We start from the raw sequence: 19,351 nt of genomic DNA on the forward strand, positions 1-19,351 counted from the left end.
TCTGCAATACACTGAGCATCGTCTTTACCCGAGGGTGCGGGTGATCTAGCGGTATACCATGATGCTCCGAATCAGAGTCCCAGTTACACGCCGATGCAACACGAGAGAGTGATGATTTACGTAATGGTGTTACGAAGAGGAACTGCACGACATACAATCTGCGGTGGGAACCGTGGTCGTTGGACTTAAGTGGGAGGCATTACTTGGACGGTACCGAATGCACTACTTAGACCGATCACAAGGGCCTCCCATGTACCCTGGTTATGAGAGAGTTAAAACAGTTAATGGCATCGTTAGATGGAACTTTTGAATGAATACGACCGTGAAACCTGGACATGCACGAGCTTTGCAGCTCGCTATCCACTCTAACATACCTGATCAGACTCGCCTTGTTCAAACTGAAGAATCGCAGGAAGAGAGTTCTCAAGATTGACCCATGCGGGGCATGGGGAAACAGCCTTTGGCAGGTCGGACGATATTTGCTACTTCATGGAACGAATATGGACCTCACTATATAGCAACCTTAGGGAACTGGTGCAAGCGAAGCACACGGGTCTCAATATCCTATTCATCTGAGCTTTGATAGGATGTGTTAAAACATGAAGACCATGTACGGGTGACCGGGCCTGAAGGCCCACATAGCAACGCATGGGAATGATGTTTGACTTGTGGGAAAGTCAAGGTGGGATATTAGCAACCGGAAACACATATATGGGAATGAGAACAGACTGTCATGGATTTTGTCACTAGTCTACTTACAACTCGAAACGGAAACATTATCACCTGGGTGATCATTGATGGACACAAGTTACCAGCACACTTTCTTTCAATCAAGGAAACTGACGAGTCTTCACAGCTGTGAATGTTCCTCTGAGAGAGGCGGTTTCTAGGCATGGGGTGCCAACTTCTGTTACCTCTGATTTTGACCTATACCTGATTTATGGCAGGCAATAAACAAAACCCTTGGCTCACGTCTAGACATGAGCACTGCTTATCACCATAGGGCAGACGGTTAGCGTAAACGAACAATCCTAACACTCGAAGACATGCTGTGAGCATGTGTGTGATTGACTTTAGTGAAAGTTGGAAAGACACTTGTCTCTGGTTGAGTTCTGCTGCAACAGTTACCATCCTAGCATTCAGACAACTCCGTTTGAGGCATTGCATGGACGATAATGCCAACCTCCTTGTTGGACTAAGGTGGGTGACAACCTAATCACAGGTCCAAGACTTGTACTCGAAACTCTTGGGAAGATTGTTAGATCGGAAATCGCGTGTCGATAACGCGGGACCACCAGGAAAACCGATAAGCTTAGGAGGCGCTAGGAGTTCGCTGCAGGCGAACGTGTCATAATTGAAACTCTCACCCTAGGAGGGTACGGTGTGGTTTGGGAAACGCGGTAAGCTTAATCCGCGCTATGTTGGGCCATTCAAAATTCTAGAACGTATTGGCAAAGTGGCGTACAAGCTCGAGTTACCTGTCGAGTCGGGTAACGTTTGTGATGTTTTCATGTTTCGCAACTAAAGGAGCGTTTGCCGATGAAACACTTGTTGTACCACTCCAAGAACTGAAATTTTACGATGAGTTGCAGTTGTCGAGGAATCTATCGCAAACATGGACCAGGGAGTCAAGGTTCGTTGACTTAGTTGAATCTCAAATTGTGAGAGTTCGTAGGAGCTCAAGTCGTGGACGGGAGTTCACGTGGGAACGCAAAGATCAGTTAAAGCTCACATATCCTCAACTCTTCCCTATTGATCAAGCTAATTCGGGGATCATTGGTGAATTTCGGGACGAAATTCCTCTTCAAGTTGGGGATGATGTGGCACCCGGAGAAAATCTGTAGCAATCTTGATTTCTCACTTCTCTTCTCTGTGCTTACTTGTCAAATTTCGGGATGAAATTTCTTTCAAGTTGGGGATGATGTGACAACTTATATTTCCAAACCTTTCCTTTACTGATCTTTTCATGTTTCGCTGTGCGTTGTGTTTCGTTGTACGTTGTGATTTGATGGCTATTATGTAAACTAAATTGTATGTACTAGATATATGTTCGAATTGCTCGAATGACATAAGTGAATTAGTGTCACATGTCCAATCGCACAAGATCTTCGGGTCGCACACCCCTCCTCGACCACTCTCTCTCTTTGACGTAATCTATGTGAGCCCAAAGAATGAAGGCGGGCCCATTGGTGGCGAGTCCAACTGCCTTCCCTTCTCGAGTCCAGGTGGGCTCGGCCCACTCCATTATCTTGAATGCATATATGCATATTAGGGTGTGGATTTTGTTGGTTCTGTTCCCAATGGAGGCACAAACAAAACAAAAAAAAAAAAGAAAACAATTCTTCCCTTTTCAATATTGACGGCAGTGGTGGCCTTGGGAGTTACATTCCTTTTTCAATTTAGTGTGCATGGATACTCATGTGGTATGATCTATATCTAAATTGTTTATGCTTTTATAATTATCGCTTATTAAATTGTATATTGTAAGTATGCCCATGACGTGGAATTTGAATATTCATTGTTCATGTTGTGAGTGTATTAACCTGCGTGAATAATTGTTTTGGGTAATGATAGTATATTGAAGTGTTGTGTGATAATATGGATTGTATCGCAATGAATGTAGAAGGATGTGTATGATGAGTAGTGGTCGATGAATTAGGGTTATGTATTATTAGATGCTGATGAGTTTACCTTCATGATAAGGAACTTGTCTATTAAATATGAATTGTAAATGATTGAAGCCTGAATACGTTACTGATTTGAATTGAATAATTGTTTAACATTTTAGTAAACTGCCAAATTATGAGTGACCGAAAATATGGAATGCTTGTCCACTAAATTCACAAAAAGTCAAGCAAACTGATTATGATATATCAATAGCCTATTGTGGTCCAATACATTTGAAGGAAAGTGGACTGACAAAGTTGCTAAACTTGTATAAAAATGGCGGCCCATGTGTAGTCTTGACCTATTCAAATCAATTGAGTATTCCAATAATGTTGTCATTGAAAGTCAAGGGTATAATAAGTATTATGTTGGATAAACAACTAGTAATGATTGGCAACCCATGTGAATGTTATTTCGAGAAGATGATGTAAACAAGAGATACGACCGAATCACCTTGTATTTGTTCTTATTCTTGCATGTGACATTGTAATTGTGAATTCAGTCTGCATGTAAAGTGATTGTTGGCCATAAATGAATGCATGTGAAGTGTCAGATTGCATGTGCTTTTTGATAAGACTAGAATACATATGGATTTTATAGATGGGCTAATTTATGTTATTATCATGTATGGATGGGACATAAGCACTTAGGGAAACTGTTAATGCTTACGAGTTTAAGGATTGACATTGCTGGATCATGTTGGTTGATTTGTTATTATGTTAGTAGATAATTCTGTGTTAATGTGCTGATCAGTTGTGCATAATCGTTGTGTATATTGTATGGCCATTGATGATGAAGTGGGTCCGAAACAAATCCAGTAGTTTGATCCGTTGGGTTGGTTTAATGGGCTGGGTACCATGGTTTGGGTAAATGGAATGAAATCCACTAGGGACATAATCAAACAACCAATCATTTTCATAAAACATAACAGTGGGTTATATGTTGGTGTTAACTAAGTGTGTGTTAATAATTATATGCTTATTTAGTAGGCCTTCCATGATAAAATAGATCCAATAATCGGGCCACCTAAATCAAACAGGATAACTAAAATGTGGGCCGCAAAACACTTTATGTACTAGGCCGATGGGGTTAAAAGAGTTGAACGGCCCAACCGATCATCTAAAGGGAACTGGGTTATTTTTTATGGTGGGCCGAACGGATTTAATGGCTGGGCCGGTTGGTTTGGGAGCTACGGAATGGGTCGAGTCTAAATAATACATTGTGTTGTTAGTCAGTGATGTGGCAACACGAAACCCATATGATCCGAATGTGAATTGCTGTGTTATGTTAACTGGTATTGTGAATAAACTATGATCAGAATACTTGCATGACATACGTGACAATATATGTTTCATGGTTACTGTTTGAGCATTACATGTGAATAAATGCGTGAATTCATGGAACTAACCGTCTCTGTTAACCTGGTAGGATTGGTTGGTTAACTGTTAAATAAGCACTTAGTCTAAACGAGCAAACCGAAGGTGAGTTCATTACTTTTGAGCATGCGTCCCGGTGGTTTGGGACAGTCAGTGGGTATCCCGGGGAGGGATAAATCTTTTGGGTAAAACTGGGATGTTGGATAATATTCTCACTCTCTATCTCTTAAGTCCCATCTTTTGCTATCGTGGGTGGTAGCGGGGTATTCGTTGGTAGCGCTACTTAGGTTTGGCACCCTCACCTCGTTCCTGAGAGAGGGCGGGTGTGAACTAATGACCCAATCGGGCCCAGTGCTTTGATAGGAGCACTGGGGAACGGGCAAAACATACATCAGGAGCCGTTTTGTTCAGTATCGAGATATTATCAACATTACTTTCGGAATTAAATTCAATGGATTAAACTAAACATTTGGTAATCAATGTTTTCGCAAAACTATGAACTCACCAGCATTGTCTAATATACTTGTTGCATGCTCGCAGGTCGTTAGATATCTTGGACTTGGGAACTTGCTGTCTGGAGTAGCTGGAGTGGTCATCGGTCGACTGGAAGGATTTATGTGATTGATTTCTTGATACTATACTTTGGTTTTGAAACAGTTCAACTTGGTTTAATATTTGCTTTTGCTGAACATATGGATTTTCATTTAAACTTGTTAATGATTGAGAACATTATTTAGAAACTTGTATGGGTTCAATGTGATTAGTGGCTCATTGTTGGTACGTCACACGCCTAATAGGGACACTCCCTAGGTGGTATTTTGGGGGTGTGACAATAGCTGTAATTTTAGAAGTGTATGGACTATAGGTGAAAACGGAGCAAACCACAAGGACTATCTGAACACTTTTCTCAAAAAAAAAAAAAAAAAAACAGAAGGATTCGATTATATTAACCAACCTAACTCTTTTTTTTCTTCATTCACTTACAATCAATTCACCTCTGCATACCAAACACTATCAATCAATCAATCATACCTAGTAAAATCCCACAAATAGCAAAGCTATTGGTAGGGTGGGATGTAGACACACCTTACCTCTACCCCTAGGGATAAAGAGACTGCTTCCAGTGAGACCCTCGACTCCAAAACACTCAGGAAATAAATAAACAGAACATGATGTGTGTATGTGTGTATGAAGCTACCAATATAACATGAGTGGTGAAAGAGTGCATGGTAAACAAGACAAATATAACACAAACAACCTATACACATAGTTACATATCTACGACCATACACTACACCTAAAAACACAATTGTACCCTCTCCTAGCAATCCTTAACCTTAATCCTACATCTCCACGAGCTCCTATCATGGACCATGTTCTCAGAGAGGTGCAATTTTTACAAATCCTGCCTAATCCGCTCATCCCAAGTAATTTTGGTTCTGCCTCTACTCCTCCTCCCCTCCACCTCGAGAGTTTCAACCGCTCATCCCAAGTAATTTTGGTTCTGCCTCTACTCCTCTACTCCTCCTCCCCTCCACCTCGAGAGTTTCAACCACCCAAACCATCTCAATCTTCCTTCCTTTATCTTATCTGATATACTAACTACTTCTAACCTCTCCCCAAAAACAACATTTCTTATCCGATCTAACCTTGTGTGCCCACACATCCATCTTAGCATTCTCATCTTTGCCACCTCCATCTTGCGTGCTTGTACTTCCTTAATGGCCCAACATTTGGTTCCGTATAACTAGCAGGTCTAATTGCAACCCTATAAAATTTTCCTTTCAATTTTGTTGGGAACCTCCTATCGCACAATACTCCAGTGGCAGCTCTCCACCTACACCATCCAACCTGGATGCGGTGGGCAACGTCACTATCTATCTCCCCCTCCCTCTGAACAAACGATCCTAGATACTTGAACTTAGTCACCTGCGGAACCACTTGACCATCAATGGTGATCTGGATGTCCTCATCGTTGTCTACTCCACTAAAGTCACAATACAAGTACTCAGTCTTAGATCGACTAATCCTTAAACCTCTGTCCTCTAAAGCTGCTCGCCACTCTTCTAACCTCACATTCAGGCTTTGTTTACTATCAGCAACTAACACAATATCATCTGCTAAAAGCAGGCACCACGGGAGAGCCTCTTGAATTAACTTTGTCAACTCATCTAGGATAACTGCAAATAGAAAAGGGCTCAAAGCAGACCCTTGCTGAAGTCCTACCTCCACCGGGAAAAAAATCAGTATCCCCTATATGCGCTCAGACACTAGTCTCAGTCCTAACGTACATATTCCTAATTAAGTCTATATACTTCCTAGAAATCTCTCCAAACTATCCCAAATCAGTCTACGTGGCACACTGTCATAGGCCTCTTCAAGATCAATGAAAACCATGTGTAGGTCCCGTTTCTTCTTCCTATATTTCTCCATCAATCTCCTTAGAAGAATATGTCCCGTTTATGCATACCAAACACTGCATAACAAATTTTTAGTTCCATCTTTAAAGTTTACTGAATGAATGAATTCATTGCAAACCTCATGGTGTGTATATATATAAAAAAAACAATTTAAAACACATAATAATTTTAAGACCATGCGTAGTCGTTAGAATTTGGGCGTTTTTTGGTTGAAACCGTTCGCTCTTCCCGAAGTGAGCGAATTGCATGTAGAGATCCGTAGGGGCTTATAGTTTAATTGGTTGAAACGTACCGCTCATAACGGTGATATTGTAGGTTCGAGCCCTACTAAGCCTACCACCCCCTGCTCTTCTCTTTCAGCCCTTGCTGGTGAAAGTCTTAGAATGAATGTTGGCCTAGATAGAGGAATAAAAACTAGCTCGACCGGAAGGGAGAGGATAGGCGAATCAGTAACTGAAATGAAAGCTGGAGTAAGACAATCAGTTGGAGAGCTAGGATGAAGAAGTAGGAAGAGGTATTCGAAAGGCAGAAGGGTAAGAGCTAGAAGGCTGTCTTTGAGGATAGGATGGTCGGACAAGGAATCCAACCTCTTTCTATAGATAAGATAAGTCTGTAACTTCCTCCATGCCGGACCTTCCGCCCCCGTGAGCGTTTTCTGGCCAAAATTGGGTTGGAGCGTTGTTAAGTCCACGCCGGAGAAGCATTGAGTTGGCCAATGACACTTATCTCCTTTTTGTTTGGCCAATAAGATTTTTTTATGTTTTTTTATTTAATTTTATTACACCTCTTCTAACATAATGCCCACATCTCTACTACACCCATTCTAGAAAACGTCCCTTAATACCCCGTTACTGACTAACTGCCACATGACGCGCACAATGAAGGTGCGTTTTACCGTGGGTCAAACTGCAAGTTTTGTATGGTAAACGGAGCGAGGCGAAGATTCGAGGGCTTACAGACAGCACCACTAACAAGGTATGTATGCATCCCCTTCAAATTTCCGGCGATAAACCCTAATTTTTTCGATTCATTGATTCACTACGTCATAAAATTGCAACGCATCCACATGCATTCAAAAACCGCACCAGTTTGATAGGTTTATTCTATGTTCCTCTTCTTGTAATTTGTATATCTATAACGTGAAGTATCGACAGTTTGAAGTGTGTTAGGTTTTTGATAACAAGAGTCTGGTATGGGCACTGAAGTTGGATGGTTCATATTATCCGAAGATCAGCAGCATATAGGTCCATATGCTGCTTCTGAGTTGAGAGGTCAGTCTTCTTCAATTCATGCAAGAGTTGTTATTAGTATTCCTCTTGTTTTGTTGTGGATATTTGGGGGAATTTAGGGCAAGTCTATGTTATAACTGATAATCTTATTATGATGTTTTAGGTTACATGCTTAATATCTTCAAATTTCCATGTATCAAAAAGTCAAAAGAGATCTATACAATGTTATAGTAGCTTGTGTTTATTGGGTTTCAAACTTATAGATGATATTAGGGATGCATTTTCTGCACTAGCTTGTCTGAAATCTGTTTAAACAATCATCAGATCCCTAATTATTTTTCGTCTTGAATTTCAATTGTACTGGTATTGCAATAGGCAATGCTAACCATGGTTTGGGGATGTTTTAAATAATGTCATATACAGATGCTCATAGAAGCTGTTACTTAGTTTTTAATGTGTTTACATCTGCAGATCATTATACTAGTGGATATATTACAGAAAATACGCTTGTATGGGCTGAAGGAAGGAGTGAGTGGCAACCACTGTCATCTGTACCTGGGTTGATTACTGACGTCTCTGAACAGGGTACCTCGATCATGCTTCTATTTTTCGACTTTGTTTTCATAATTATGACTAATCTCATGTTGGTGTTCATTGATCTCATTTTTATGTTAACTTACAGTTCCTTCATCAACTGTTATTGAGGATGAGTTTGAAAGGTGGCAAAACGAGGTGAAAAGCGCAGAGGCGGAGGTTATAAACAACGAGGTTGCTGCCGATGACGAGAGACCTTCATCTCCGCCAGATGGTGAGGAGGAGTTCACTGATGATGATGGGACTGTGTACAAGTGGGACAAGACGCTTAGAGCCTGGGTTCCTCAGGTTAGTTGACTACACTACATTTTTGTTTTACGTTACAGATGTCATTTTTGACTCAATTGTACACAATTTCATCCTCATGTTTGTTCTCTAATAGGCAGTATGGATTAGGGTTAAAGATTTAACTAAAAAGGAAAAAAAGGTAAATGGGTCAAGCTGAAGGCATCCGAATTGTATTCAGATGTATAAAACTTTATAACTCGCTTGGATAGTAAGGGTCACTTAATGTTTGTGATTGAGAAGTTATGTCTTTTTGTTACATCTTTATCTTAGTTACCAAACATTTTGGCCTCACTACTTTCTTCCATCATAGTAAAATCATGATCGAATAAGTGTTTTTGCTTGTATGCAGGTGTTTAGTTTATGAATTACTATATATACATATATATCAAATTTGAGACCATTGTTTAACTTATTGTTTATCCACCGTGTATGACTTATGATAGGAAACAGTTGCTGGAAGCGAGCCTTTTGATGTTGAGATCATGACATTTCAGCAAGAAGAAGAACTTTTTCCTACGATTGGAGCTGATGATGCCTTTGTTAAAGAAGACATCAACACTAATATGAAATCAAATGTTGATGCCCCTGTTAAAACAGATTCAGATAATGCAAATGACGCAGTTAAAGCTAATGGGAAGAGGAAGTTGCCTGAGAAACCTGCTGAGAAAAAGGTATTTTTCTCATGCATTCTTACTACTGATTGGCAGAGGTGGCAACATAAGTGTGTTGGGTGGGTTAAATAACTGGCGAAAATGGGTTCAAGACAAAACAATGGGTTATTCAATGCGGGTTGTTGGGCTGACCCACGGATACTGTTTTATTCTTGTTTTTATTTCTGTAAATAATTAATGTGCTAAGTATGACTGCAAAAACTGTTCTGCACATCTACTAAAATCAATGTTTTTAAAATGAAGCGATTTTGGATGTTTTCATACATCTGAATGTAATTCGGATGACTTTCAACACGTCTGACCGTGGTTCTTATTTTTGTTAGATCCTTTCAACACGTCTTACCGTGGTTCTTATTTAAAAAAGTTTTTTTTGGTTATTTCAGGAAGCAAACCAACCTCCTGACAGCTGGTTTGAGTTGAAAGTTAATACCCATGTATATGTTACTGGGTTGCCAGATGATGTCACCTTTGATGAGGTAAGATACATAAATGAACCCATTCAGTTCTTTTATATCCTCACTGAAGCATTAAGAGACGGTTAGCTACGCATGCTTCTTTTTATCATTTGATATTCTATTATAATAGTGTGAGTGTGCTTTTAAAGGAATATGGTTTTAGAATTGGCTGATTGCCAATTTACCATATTTGCAAAAATGTCTTATTGGGTATATATCACATTAACTAGCCATAAGCCATCTTAACCAAGAGAACAAAATGGTGTAACTTTTTTTGGTATAAAACGACTCATCAACACATTTTACCAAATTTGGTGTAGCACTATACATCAAACCAGATTTTCATAGTTAACATATTTATCAAATATTTAACAAAAGGTAAGTGTTGATTTGTAAAAAATAATTTCATATCTATCTTCAAAATGACTTGCCTTATTTAATATGGGTTCTAATATTTTCATTATCTGTTTAGCATCGTTATTAATATGTTGATTAAATAATTAAGTAAATTTATGATTTAAATTAATTTGTTTGTCTATAATGGTATAAAATAAATAATTGAAACAAAGGTAAAATTAACTATCTAGTGTAAAAAAGTTGATGTTCAAATTCGGTGCATAGATTGGTGTTGTAATTAATACGGTGTAAACATACTCGAAAAATATGGTGTAAATTTTTTAGGGGCTGCATATCCTTTTATCATACGAGTATAAGTGTGATAACGTCCTTAAGTTTGACAACATATATGTGAACAATGCTCTTTAAAATTCTTTTTCTGTATGGTAATACATTTCAGGTTGTGGATGTTTTTAGCAAGTGTGGGATCATTAAGGAGGTTTGTAACTCTTTATATATATCTTTTGGGTCTAGTTCACATTTTTTACTTATCCTCTAGTGGACGTGGACTTGTTATCTTCTCGTTATTTTAATATATAAAGATATCTACTTTGGAAATATAGGATCCTGAAACAAAGAAACCTCGCGTGAAGATCTATGTTGACAAAGAAACTGGCAGGAAAAAAGGCGATGCACTTGTTACATACATGAAGGTACTCCTTTTGTCTTTAGAACCATAATTTATATATATATGTGTGTGTGTTTTATGTTAATATCACATTAGTATGTCCCCTAAGGATGTTGTACACAAACATGTTACCTTTTTTTCTTTTTGACCCAGGAACCTTCGGTTGCTTTGGCTATACAAATTCTTGATGGGTCTCCTTTACGGCCCGGTGATAAAATTAACATGTCAGTTACGCCGGCTAAATTTGAGCAGAAAGGTAAGGACTATAATTAGAGGTTGGCAATCAGTGGGTCATTGGGTGTGTGTAACAGGTCTAAATTGTAAACGGGCCGGGTTGGGCTGACCCAACCATCTAAAGCACCTTTTGTTGCAAACATATTAATTATTATATATAATTAGCATTAAGTACAATTATACGAATACACAAAACAGTTTTTCAATAATATTCTAATATCTTGAATAAACGCGTTGGGGGGTTTTTATGAATCAAAATTATATTCTAGGTGATGTTTTGAATTTGTTTTCTTTTAAGCTATTTCTTTTGAATACTTGTTGGATAGAAAATACACAATAGTCAAACAATCTAAATCTTGTTTTAAAAAATTAATGGCGTCGTTCATGATTACAAATATCATTTCATTGATACTCCAGTCTTTGAATAAATGCTTTGGGAATTTAAGTTTCGTTTTGTGTGACATTTGACGTATTCCTTCCGATAAGCTATTTCTTTTGAGTTTCCCGTTTGACCTGTTGGACATAAAACAGTCCCTGAGTTGACCCATTCATAAGTAAATGGGTTGAAATGGCCACTTTTAGCTTAGATGCAATCATGCAATTATATAGGTTGTCCAGCATCAGGTTTCTTTATGGCTCATTCATATCTTTTTGGCTTGTTTTGGAGAATACTTGTATTTTTATATTAATGTCATATGTATATTTTGATTAGTTAACTCGCTTCTTGCAGGGGAAAAATTCGTTGCGAAGCAAGTGGACAAGAGAAAAAAGAAGAAGCTCGAGAAGGTTGAACACAAGATGCTTGGCTGGGGTATGTTACTGAAATACAATGTTGCTCTGCTAATGTGGTTTATGATCATAATCAGAGTTTCTGTGAACAAATGCTTCAATAATTAACATATTCTTTTGTTTTTTATAATTTAGGTGGCCGTGATGATTCAAAATTATTAATTCCAACTACTGTTGTTCTTAGATATATGTTCTCTCCAGCAGAAATGAGGGTAATGTTTAGTAATAATATTGGCATGCTTTTTTTTTTTTTTACATTTTTAACGCATAATCATTAATATGTAATTATCGTAGGCTGATGAGAATCTGAAAGGTGAATTAGCAGCAGATGTTCAAGAGGAATGTGCAAAGCTTGGTGCAGTTGAATCAGTGAAGGTATCATTACTTGATTCCCTCTATTTGGTTACAACTATCAAGAATTCTTGGATTATAGTTAGCTATTTAGTATACTTATATTTACATGTATAGTGAAAGTGTAAAATACAATATTGGTTAACATACGAGCGTACGCTGTGAAATTACGCATGTTGACAAACCATAATCACGCATGTTATAATTATGTAATGAAGCATGTTATGGTTTTCAACATGCGTGATTATGTCTTTTCAACATGCGTGATTATAGCTTTTCAACATGCGTGATTAGGGTTTTGAGTTTTACGTGCGTAATTTCACAGCGTACGCTCGTACGTTGAGGAATATGTATATAACAAACAAGCGTGCCCAGTATAATCCCACTCATAGCAGACTATTCGTAGGGTCCTGGGAGGGTGGGATGAGGGCAAATCTTTTTCTTTTACATGTCAAATGGTTAAAATATAATATTTAGCTAAAAGTAAGATGTGCCAAATAGGTCGAAAGTCACCCAAAGTGTATTCAAATGCTTATAACCTTCGATTTCCAAAAAAAAGGAGTCTCTGTAATAGTATAGTTTATTTTATATACGTATTTTTTACTTAACTAATTTATTATAGAATAATGAATGGACAAAGAAGTGTTGGCGGGTCAACCAAACTAACCAGACCCATTTCAACCAGTATAAAAAATTAACAGTTACATTAGTTTTACATCTTGTTATTGAAGAAAAATCTGATACAGGTACTAAAACGTAGCCGAATGTAATAAAGAAGTCTGTTATATTTAAATATAGAACTAGCTAGGTTTCAAATGTAAGTCTCAAAAAGGGTTAATGGGCATAACTACTCTCACCATCAAGGTTTGAGGGGATACTTGTTAGACCAGATGTTAAACCATTGTTAATTACTTTTTTTTTTGCTACAACATTACTACTAATTATGTATTGGTGATTGGGCAATCATTCAAACCTTACAAAAAACTTTGAAGATGTGTTGTAATTCTATTAATCTTCTGTGTCCATTGCAAAGAAACACAACACAACTATCAAATTCACTTTTATACCTACATCTGAATACGGTATCCATCGAATCTTACTGGTATCAATTTACAGCACTTCTCGTTTGTATAATTATTATCCTTTAGCACATAGTTGTTAAAAGCCATCGCCTCTTGCGAATAGGCCCATTTTTTAAGCGAGGCGAGGCAATTGCGCTTTAAGTCAAGGCGATAGCGCTTTAATTTCTCCAAGTGATGGTTCAGGCGCAGACTTCAACGAGATTCCGAGATTCTGGAGAGTTTCCAGCCAAATTCTCTAAATTCCGGCAAGATCCTAGCCAAATTTCTACTTTTATCCAAGGAAAACTACTTTTCTACACTAATATTTTAGAACTTTTGATACTAAATAGATGATATTTAATGTTATATAATAGCTTTTGTTTATTTTATTTGAAGAATAGTATTAATTTTCTAATACATAAAATATCTTTTACTTTTTTCATTGTGAGCTTTTTTTTTCTTGGGCCCTCCTTTTTTTGCACCGCGCGCCTAGGCCCTAGGCGAGGCCTATGTGCCTTGAGTGCGCCTAGCGCCTTTAATAACTATGCTTTAGCACATAATGGTCCATTTGTTATGGGCCTATGAAATACCTACTTCGGATTAAATGCCTTCACATCATATTAAATCCAGCGTAACTGAAAACTCAAAGTCAGTGATATCGAAGTGATCTAGTTCACAAAACAGCTGTAATTTAAGATACAATTAAGTGAGGAAATGGAGAAAAAAATGATTTGTTTTACCTTTTAAGAGTGGATTTCCATTGAGATTAGGAACCCTAACCATGGATAATTTGAAGTTTTGTGTTGTTCGCTACTTATACACACGTTTTATATTATGGTATGGTTTTTTGTAGGTTTGCGAGAACCATCCTCAAGGGGTTGTTTTGGTAAGATTCAAGGACAGGCAAGATGCACGCAAGTGCATAGAGTTGATGAACGGAAGATGGTACCTTTTCTCACTTCTTTTATGTTTATAGTGAAAGGGAAACCAGCTAGCTTGTAATTGTCTTGGTAAAAATATCGACCCACTTGCATAAAAGTTAAGGGTGGCAATTTGTGTCGGGTTTGTGCTGGCAAGTTGGTATCGTCCAACCATGTTTATAAATCGTGTCAGAACTCCAACCCTAACCCCAACTCAGAGTTGACTCACATACGGGGTTGGTGGGGTCGGTGGCGGATCTAGAAAAAACCTAAAGGGGCAACGTTTCTATAAAAAGGGGCAACGAAATCGAAAAAACGTCAAATTTTTCCAAAATTTACACTAATTTTACACTACCGCCGGAGCGTCAAGGGGCAACGGGGGTTGCCCCTTGTTCTAAGCTAGGTCCGCCCCTAGGTGGGTCAAGTGGGTTAGGGTTAAACAGGTTGGCAAGTTGACTCTTTTACTATCCAGCCCAAACGCAAAACATAATTCTTGAAACTTATGTGCAATGACATATACATAAGTTGTGTGAGGTTCATTAGGGAACACTAAAAAAGTGGGGAACCGGCTCAAACGAACTCCGATTGGACTCATTCCAGCGGCGTTGGAACCGGCTCGTCAAACCCTAACTAGGATCTCTTAACCCTAAACCCTAAATCCTAACCTCTAAATCCTAAATATATTAGGGTTTGGCTTTTAGGGTCTTATATTAGGGGTTAGCTTTAGGGGTTAATCATTAGTATTTAGGGTTTAGCTTTTAGGGTTTATAGTTTAGATTTTACGGTTTAACTTAGGTTTTAGCTTTATTGTTTAGCTTTAGGGTTTAGGATTTAAGGTTTAGGGTTAAGAGATCCTAGTTAGTGTTCGACGAGCCTGTTCCAACGCCGCTGTAATGAGTCCAATCGGAGTTCGTTTGAGTCGGTTCACCACTTTTTTAGTGTTCCCAATCCCCAATGAACCCTCCCCTATATAAGTTTATATATTTGACTCAAAATAATAATTACAATCAAGTTAAAAACTGTAAATTTGCATATCTATTGTCGTTCAACTATAATTATAGTTTTGTTACTTTTTCACACGGTTAGTTATAAAAAAGAGTAAAATGCAGGGATAGTCCCTGTGGTTTTACAAAATAACACCTATAGTCCCCAACTTTTGGAAATTACACCGGTGCTCCCTGTGGTTTGACATTTGTTACTCGGATAGTCCCTGGAGTGGATGACGGTTAGTTTTCCCCGTTAAGTGGATGTGAAATGACAAATTTACCCTTCATCTTCTCCACTCTATGTTTCCCCCACCATTAACCACCACCCACCTTCGTTTTCACATGTCTAAAAACCTGCAACTTTCTATTTTGTCAACTTTTTTCACTATCAAAACCACCAGCACCACTAACAATATCGGCTGACCTTCCAATTAGTAATCTCATCAGCAATTATCAAACTTAGATTCTCTTCGTAAAACAATCTCAATACAATATCGATGAATCAACAATCACAAAACAACAAGGCTATTCTTCAACAACTGCAAACTTCATCTTCGTTTATTATCTCGGCCACATCAGCCGCTGTGAACAACTGCAAATCCGAAATCGTACTGATCCAGCTACGAATCTATTTTTTCTTTGTTTCGAACAAAAGAGATAATCCGAAACTGCGGAACAACAGTGATTGATTTATAAAGAACAGATTTGATTTTACCGAATAACAGTCGAAATCAGTACATAATCGGTCTAACACACATCTCGTATAGAAGAAACAAGTGCAGATTTCAACAAACAGAAAGAAAGGTGGGGGGCGGGTGGGGATGTTTTGTTTTTATTGAGTGAATATGATGAAGGGTAAATTTGTCATTTCACATCCACTTAACGGAGAAAACTAACCGTCATCCACTCCAGGGACTATCCGAGTAACAAACTGTCAAACCATAGGGAGCACCGGTGTAATTTCCAAAAGTTGGGGACTATAGGTGTTATTTTGAAAAACCACAGGGACTATCCGTGCATTTTACTCTATAAAAAAAGAAATTCGTACCCAAAAAGTTTCTCATTTATTCCCAAATCTGTTTTGAACCTGGCCACAGGGCTTGTTTGACTCATGTTTTTCTTTTCCTTGAAAATAATATACAACTTATAATCTGTTATTCAACTGTTGTTCAGGTTTGGAGGTAGACAAATACATGCTAGTGAGGATGATGGAACTGTGAACCATGCTGCAGTCCGCGATCTAGAATATGATGCTGAACAGCTGGAGAGATTCGGAGCAGAACTCGAGGCAGAATGACTTCACGATTACATGCTTCGAATCATCAATGCACATAAATTATCCTACACAGCCTGGTTTTTTTTTTTTATAAATTTCCGGGAGCTTTGTTGTTTAGTTTAATGTGGTTTTATACGATTTAGATACTCGTGTGATGGTGCTATAAATCTATGAGAGGAGTTTTTTTAGAGTAAAGCTGGAATGGATCGTATTGATTCAAACACTGCTGACCATTTTATGAATGGTATGCAGAGGCCACAAGATGGTCTTGATTTGCGACGGTCGGGTTGCTCTTACGGGTAGGACACTAGGACTTCATAAATGTTTTATGCTACAAAAAACTGTTGGGTATACTTGATGAAGGTGTATTAACAATAAAAAATCATCTATTTTTAAAAGTTTTACTTCGGCCAATTTACGTATAGGTATAACAACGCAAACCAGACTGATCCACTGTTTTAGAATATTTTACACTATATAAAGAAGCAAGTTATATGTGTATGTATGTGTTGTAAGTTATGCTTTGGGAGTTTTTCAGAAAAAAAAATGAAAAATTTTCTTTTTAACCCAAAAGTTTTAGTGTTTGACAATTTAAGTTTAAAACTTCTAATTTTTGTTTTCTTTTAACCCTAAAGTTTTGATCTTTGACAATTTACCCTAAAGTTTTAATATTTGACAATTTCAGTTTAAAATTTTTAATCTTTGTTTCCTTTTTAACACTAAAGTTTTAAACTTTGACAATTTAACTTTAAAGTTTTAATTTTTAGTAAGTTAACCCCTTTGATTAATTTGATTTTTTACTTCTAATTCAAAAGTTTCCATCTTTTGCGATTTAACCACTTTGATTTTTTTTACTTATGTGTTGTAATCTTGACTTTTGAGGTTTTTCAAAGAAAAAATGATTATACATATGGTTGTTGTAACCTTGGCTTTGGAGGTTTTTAAAAAAAAAATGGTTTTTTTACTTTTCACCCAAAAGTATTTCATAAATTACTTTTAATCCAAAACTGTTTGTTTTTTTTTTTACTTTTAACATAAAACTTTTTATCTTTTGCAATCTATCCTCACAACTTTTTTACTTTCAACTTTGGTCCTTTATAGTTTTCATTTTCCCAAAATTTTTCGCTATATGCTTCGTTCTAAATTTTGTGACTTAACACATCGCACCGTGTGTCTTTGGTTTAGCGTTTTTACGTTTCGTTCTAAATTTTGCGAGTTAACAAGACACAATGTGCGTGTGTGGGTGAACACTTTTACATCATCTACTTTTTTCCCGTTTGACGGGTTCAACATAACGTGCTTATCCTAAATCGATTTAGTTATAACTAAAGAATCCCCGCCGCATTGCGGCGGGTCGTAATTCTAGTTAGAACAAAGAATCAAACTATCCTACCTGTGGGTGGTATTTCGTTCCCTAGCCATACTAAATATGAACAATAACTTTTTGGACTAGTTATTTGAGGCTAATTTTCTTGAACAACGTCATTTTAACTGATAAAATTCACGTTCATGCTACAATGCAAAATGAAAGTTGACCAGGTGTGGAGTTTTAAGTGTTTTGGAAATTTTCTTTTAGAGTTATCCTAGTCTCTTATACTCGTCGTATACGGATTTTTAGTGATATCTAGTATCTGCTTGCTTCTAGTATTTAAATCTAGGATAAATTACACTTTTCGTCCTTTATGTTTCTATCAAATTGCAACGGTTACCCTTTAACTTTAATAATTACAGTCACAGTCTTTTTTTTGTTAAAAGCATTACACTCTACGTCCTTTGGTCCTAACTCGGTTTAAACTTTCAGTTAAATATAACATGTGCTCTACACATGAGGGTATTATTGTCTTTTCACATTCTAATTCAATAAAAAAGATTAAAAACTACTCCTTATTCTTCTTCAGCTCTCTCTTTCTCACTCTAACACCCACAACCAGTCAACCATCATCACCACCCACCACCACACTCTCTCTCTCTCTCTACCCTTTCTCTCTTTCTATCCATCTCTCTCTCAGTCACAACCAAACCCACACTGGGTTCAATCGAAATCTGATAAAGGGGCTTCGACGAATAAATCTGATAAAGGGGCGTAAATCTGATAGTTTGAAGGTAAATCTGATAAAGGGGCTTAAATATGATAGTTTGAAGGTAAATCTGATGTTCAATCGAGATCTGAAGTTCAATCGAGATCAGTTACTCGTTGATGGGTTGTTGCTCCGGTCGGATCGAGCAATCGATTTCCGGTAAGAACGATTAACAAAAAATGAATTAAATCAAACCAAAAAAGCACATCGCATGAAGAGCTGTGCTTCACAAGCTCCAAGGCCTATGCAGTCCATGAAGTTCCAAAGCTACAATATTTGAAATAATTCCCCAAATCCTTTAAAATTGCTCAAAAGCTGTTTGTTTTGATCAATTAACGAACCGGTTTTTGTAATTTGGTGATTATGATATTGGTTTGAGATTTGGGTTCAGATTCAGAGAGAGGGAGGTTTTTTTTTTTTTTAATTTGATTTGTTTTATTTACAAATTTATTTTAGATAAATGAGTAAAATTACAAAAGGACCCTATGTTCCTTACACATGCCATATTTAACTGAAAATTTTAACCAGGTTATGGGCAAAGGACGTATAGTGTAATGGTTTTTCTAAAAAAAGGACTGCGACTGTAATTATTGAAGTTAAAGGCTATCCATTGCAATCTGATACAAACATAAAGGACGAAAAGTGTAATTTACCCTTAAATCTATGAAGAGTGATGTCTAGGGGTGCGCAAAAATATACGAATCCAAAACCGAACCTGAGTTATCTGAAATTCCGATATCTTAATTTTCAAATTCGGACAGTAAATTCAAGATTTTTCTGATATCCGGAATATATATTTTATTTAAAATTTTAATATATCCCATGTCACGTAAGTCATTAGATAATACCACTTTTGAGTTTTTACATCAGGTGCCAGCATGGTCTTTATCTTCTCCAATTCTTTCTTTCTTTCACTGACATGCTTCCAAAGT

At 37.3% G+C, this 19,351-nt stretch overlaps 2 protein-coding genes across 5 annotated transcripts; one reads left to right on the plus strand and one right to left on the minus strand.

Moving 5' to 3' along the window:
- Positions 1-5,723: 5,723 nt before the first annotated feature.
- LOC110919430 lies at positions 5,724-6,476 on the minus strand. Its single transcript, XM_035985473.1, has 2 exons — positions 6,359-6,476; positions 5,724-6,265 (listed from the first exon to the last, which is right to left on the minus strand). The coding sequence occupies exons 1-2, from the start codon at positions 6,474-6,476 to the stop codon at positions 5,724-5,726; spliced, it is 660 nt and encodes a 219-aa protein (XP_035841366.1).
- An 815-nt stretch (positions 6,477-7,291) lies between these two features.
- Positions 7,292-16,617, plus strand: LOC110915340 (splicing factor U2AF-associated protein 2). 4 transcript variants are annotated; one of them, XM_022160018.2, is made up of 14 exons: positions 7,292-7,438; positions 7,618-7,734; positions 8,164-8,277; positions 8,375-8,574; positions 9,018-9,245; positions 9,629-9,721; positions 10,497-10,535; positions 10,660-10,749; positions 10,878-10,980; positions 11,689-11,769; positions 11,883-11,959; positions 12,042-12,122; positions 14,013-14,104; positions 16,239-16,617. In XM_022160018.2, exons 2-14 carry the CDS (start codon positions 7,656-7,658, stop codon positions 16,360-16,362), a joined length of 1,401 nt encoding a protein of 466 aa, XP_022015710.1. In that variant the 5' UTR covers positions 7,292-7,438; positions 7,618-7,655; the 3' UTR covers positions 16,363-16,617. The 4 variants fall into 4 exon arrangements, with proteins under 4 accessions (XP_022015710.1, XP_022015715.1, XP_022015714.1 ...); XM_022160023.2 differs by having other exon boundaries at positions 7,311-7,438; positions 7,633-7,734; XM_022160022.2 differs by having other exon boundaries at positions 7,418-7,559; positions 7,633-7,734.
- The last annotated feature ends 2,734 nt before the right edge of the window (positions 16,618-19,351 follow it).

This window comes from Helianthus annuus, chromosome 16 (genome assembly GCF_002127325.2).
Source record: "Helianthus annuus cultivar XRQ/B chromosome 16, HanXRQr2.0-SUNRISE, whole genome shotgun sequence".
Lineage (NCBI taxonomy): Eukaryota > Viridiplantae > Streptophyta > Magnoliopsida > Asterales > Asteraceae > Helianthus > Helianthus annuus.

Excerpts from the sequence above, each read along its gene's own strand:
- LOC110919430 (XM_035985473.1), bottom strand. The coding sequence starts at position 6,476 with ATGGAGAAATATAGGAAGAAGAAACGGGACCTACACATGGTTTTCATT. Across the intron at positions 6,266-6,358 it reads TTTGGAGAGATTTCTAGGAA|GACTTCAGCAAGGGTCTGCT; the intron begins GTATATAGACTT and ends CGGTGGAGGTAG.
- LOC110915340 (XM_022160018.2), top strand. The coding sequence starts at position 7,656 with ATGGGCACTGAAGTTGGATGGTTCATATTATCCGAAGATCAGCAGCAT. Across the intron at positions 9,246-9,628 it reads AGAAACCTGCTGAGAAAAAG|GAAGCAAACCAACCTCCTGA; the intron begins GTATTTTTCTCA and ends TGGTTATTTCAG. Across the intron at positions 10,981-11,688 it reads GGCTAAATTTGAGCAGAAAG|GGGAAAAATTCGTTGCGAAG; the intron begins GTAAGGACTATA and ends CGCTTCTTGCAG.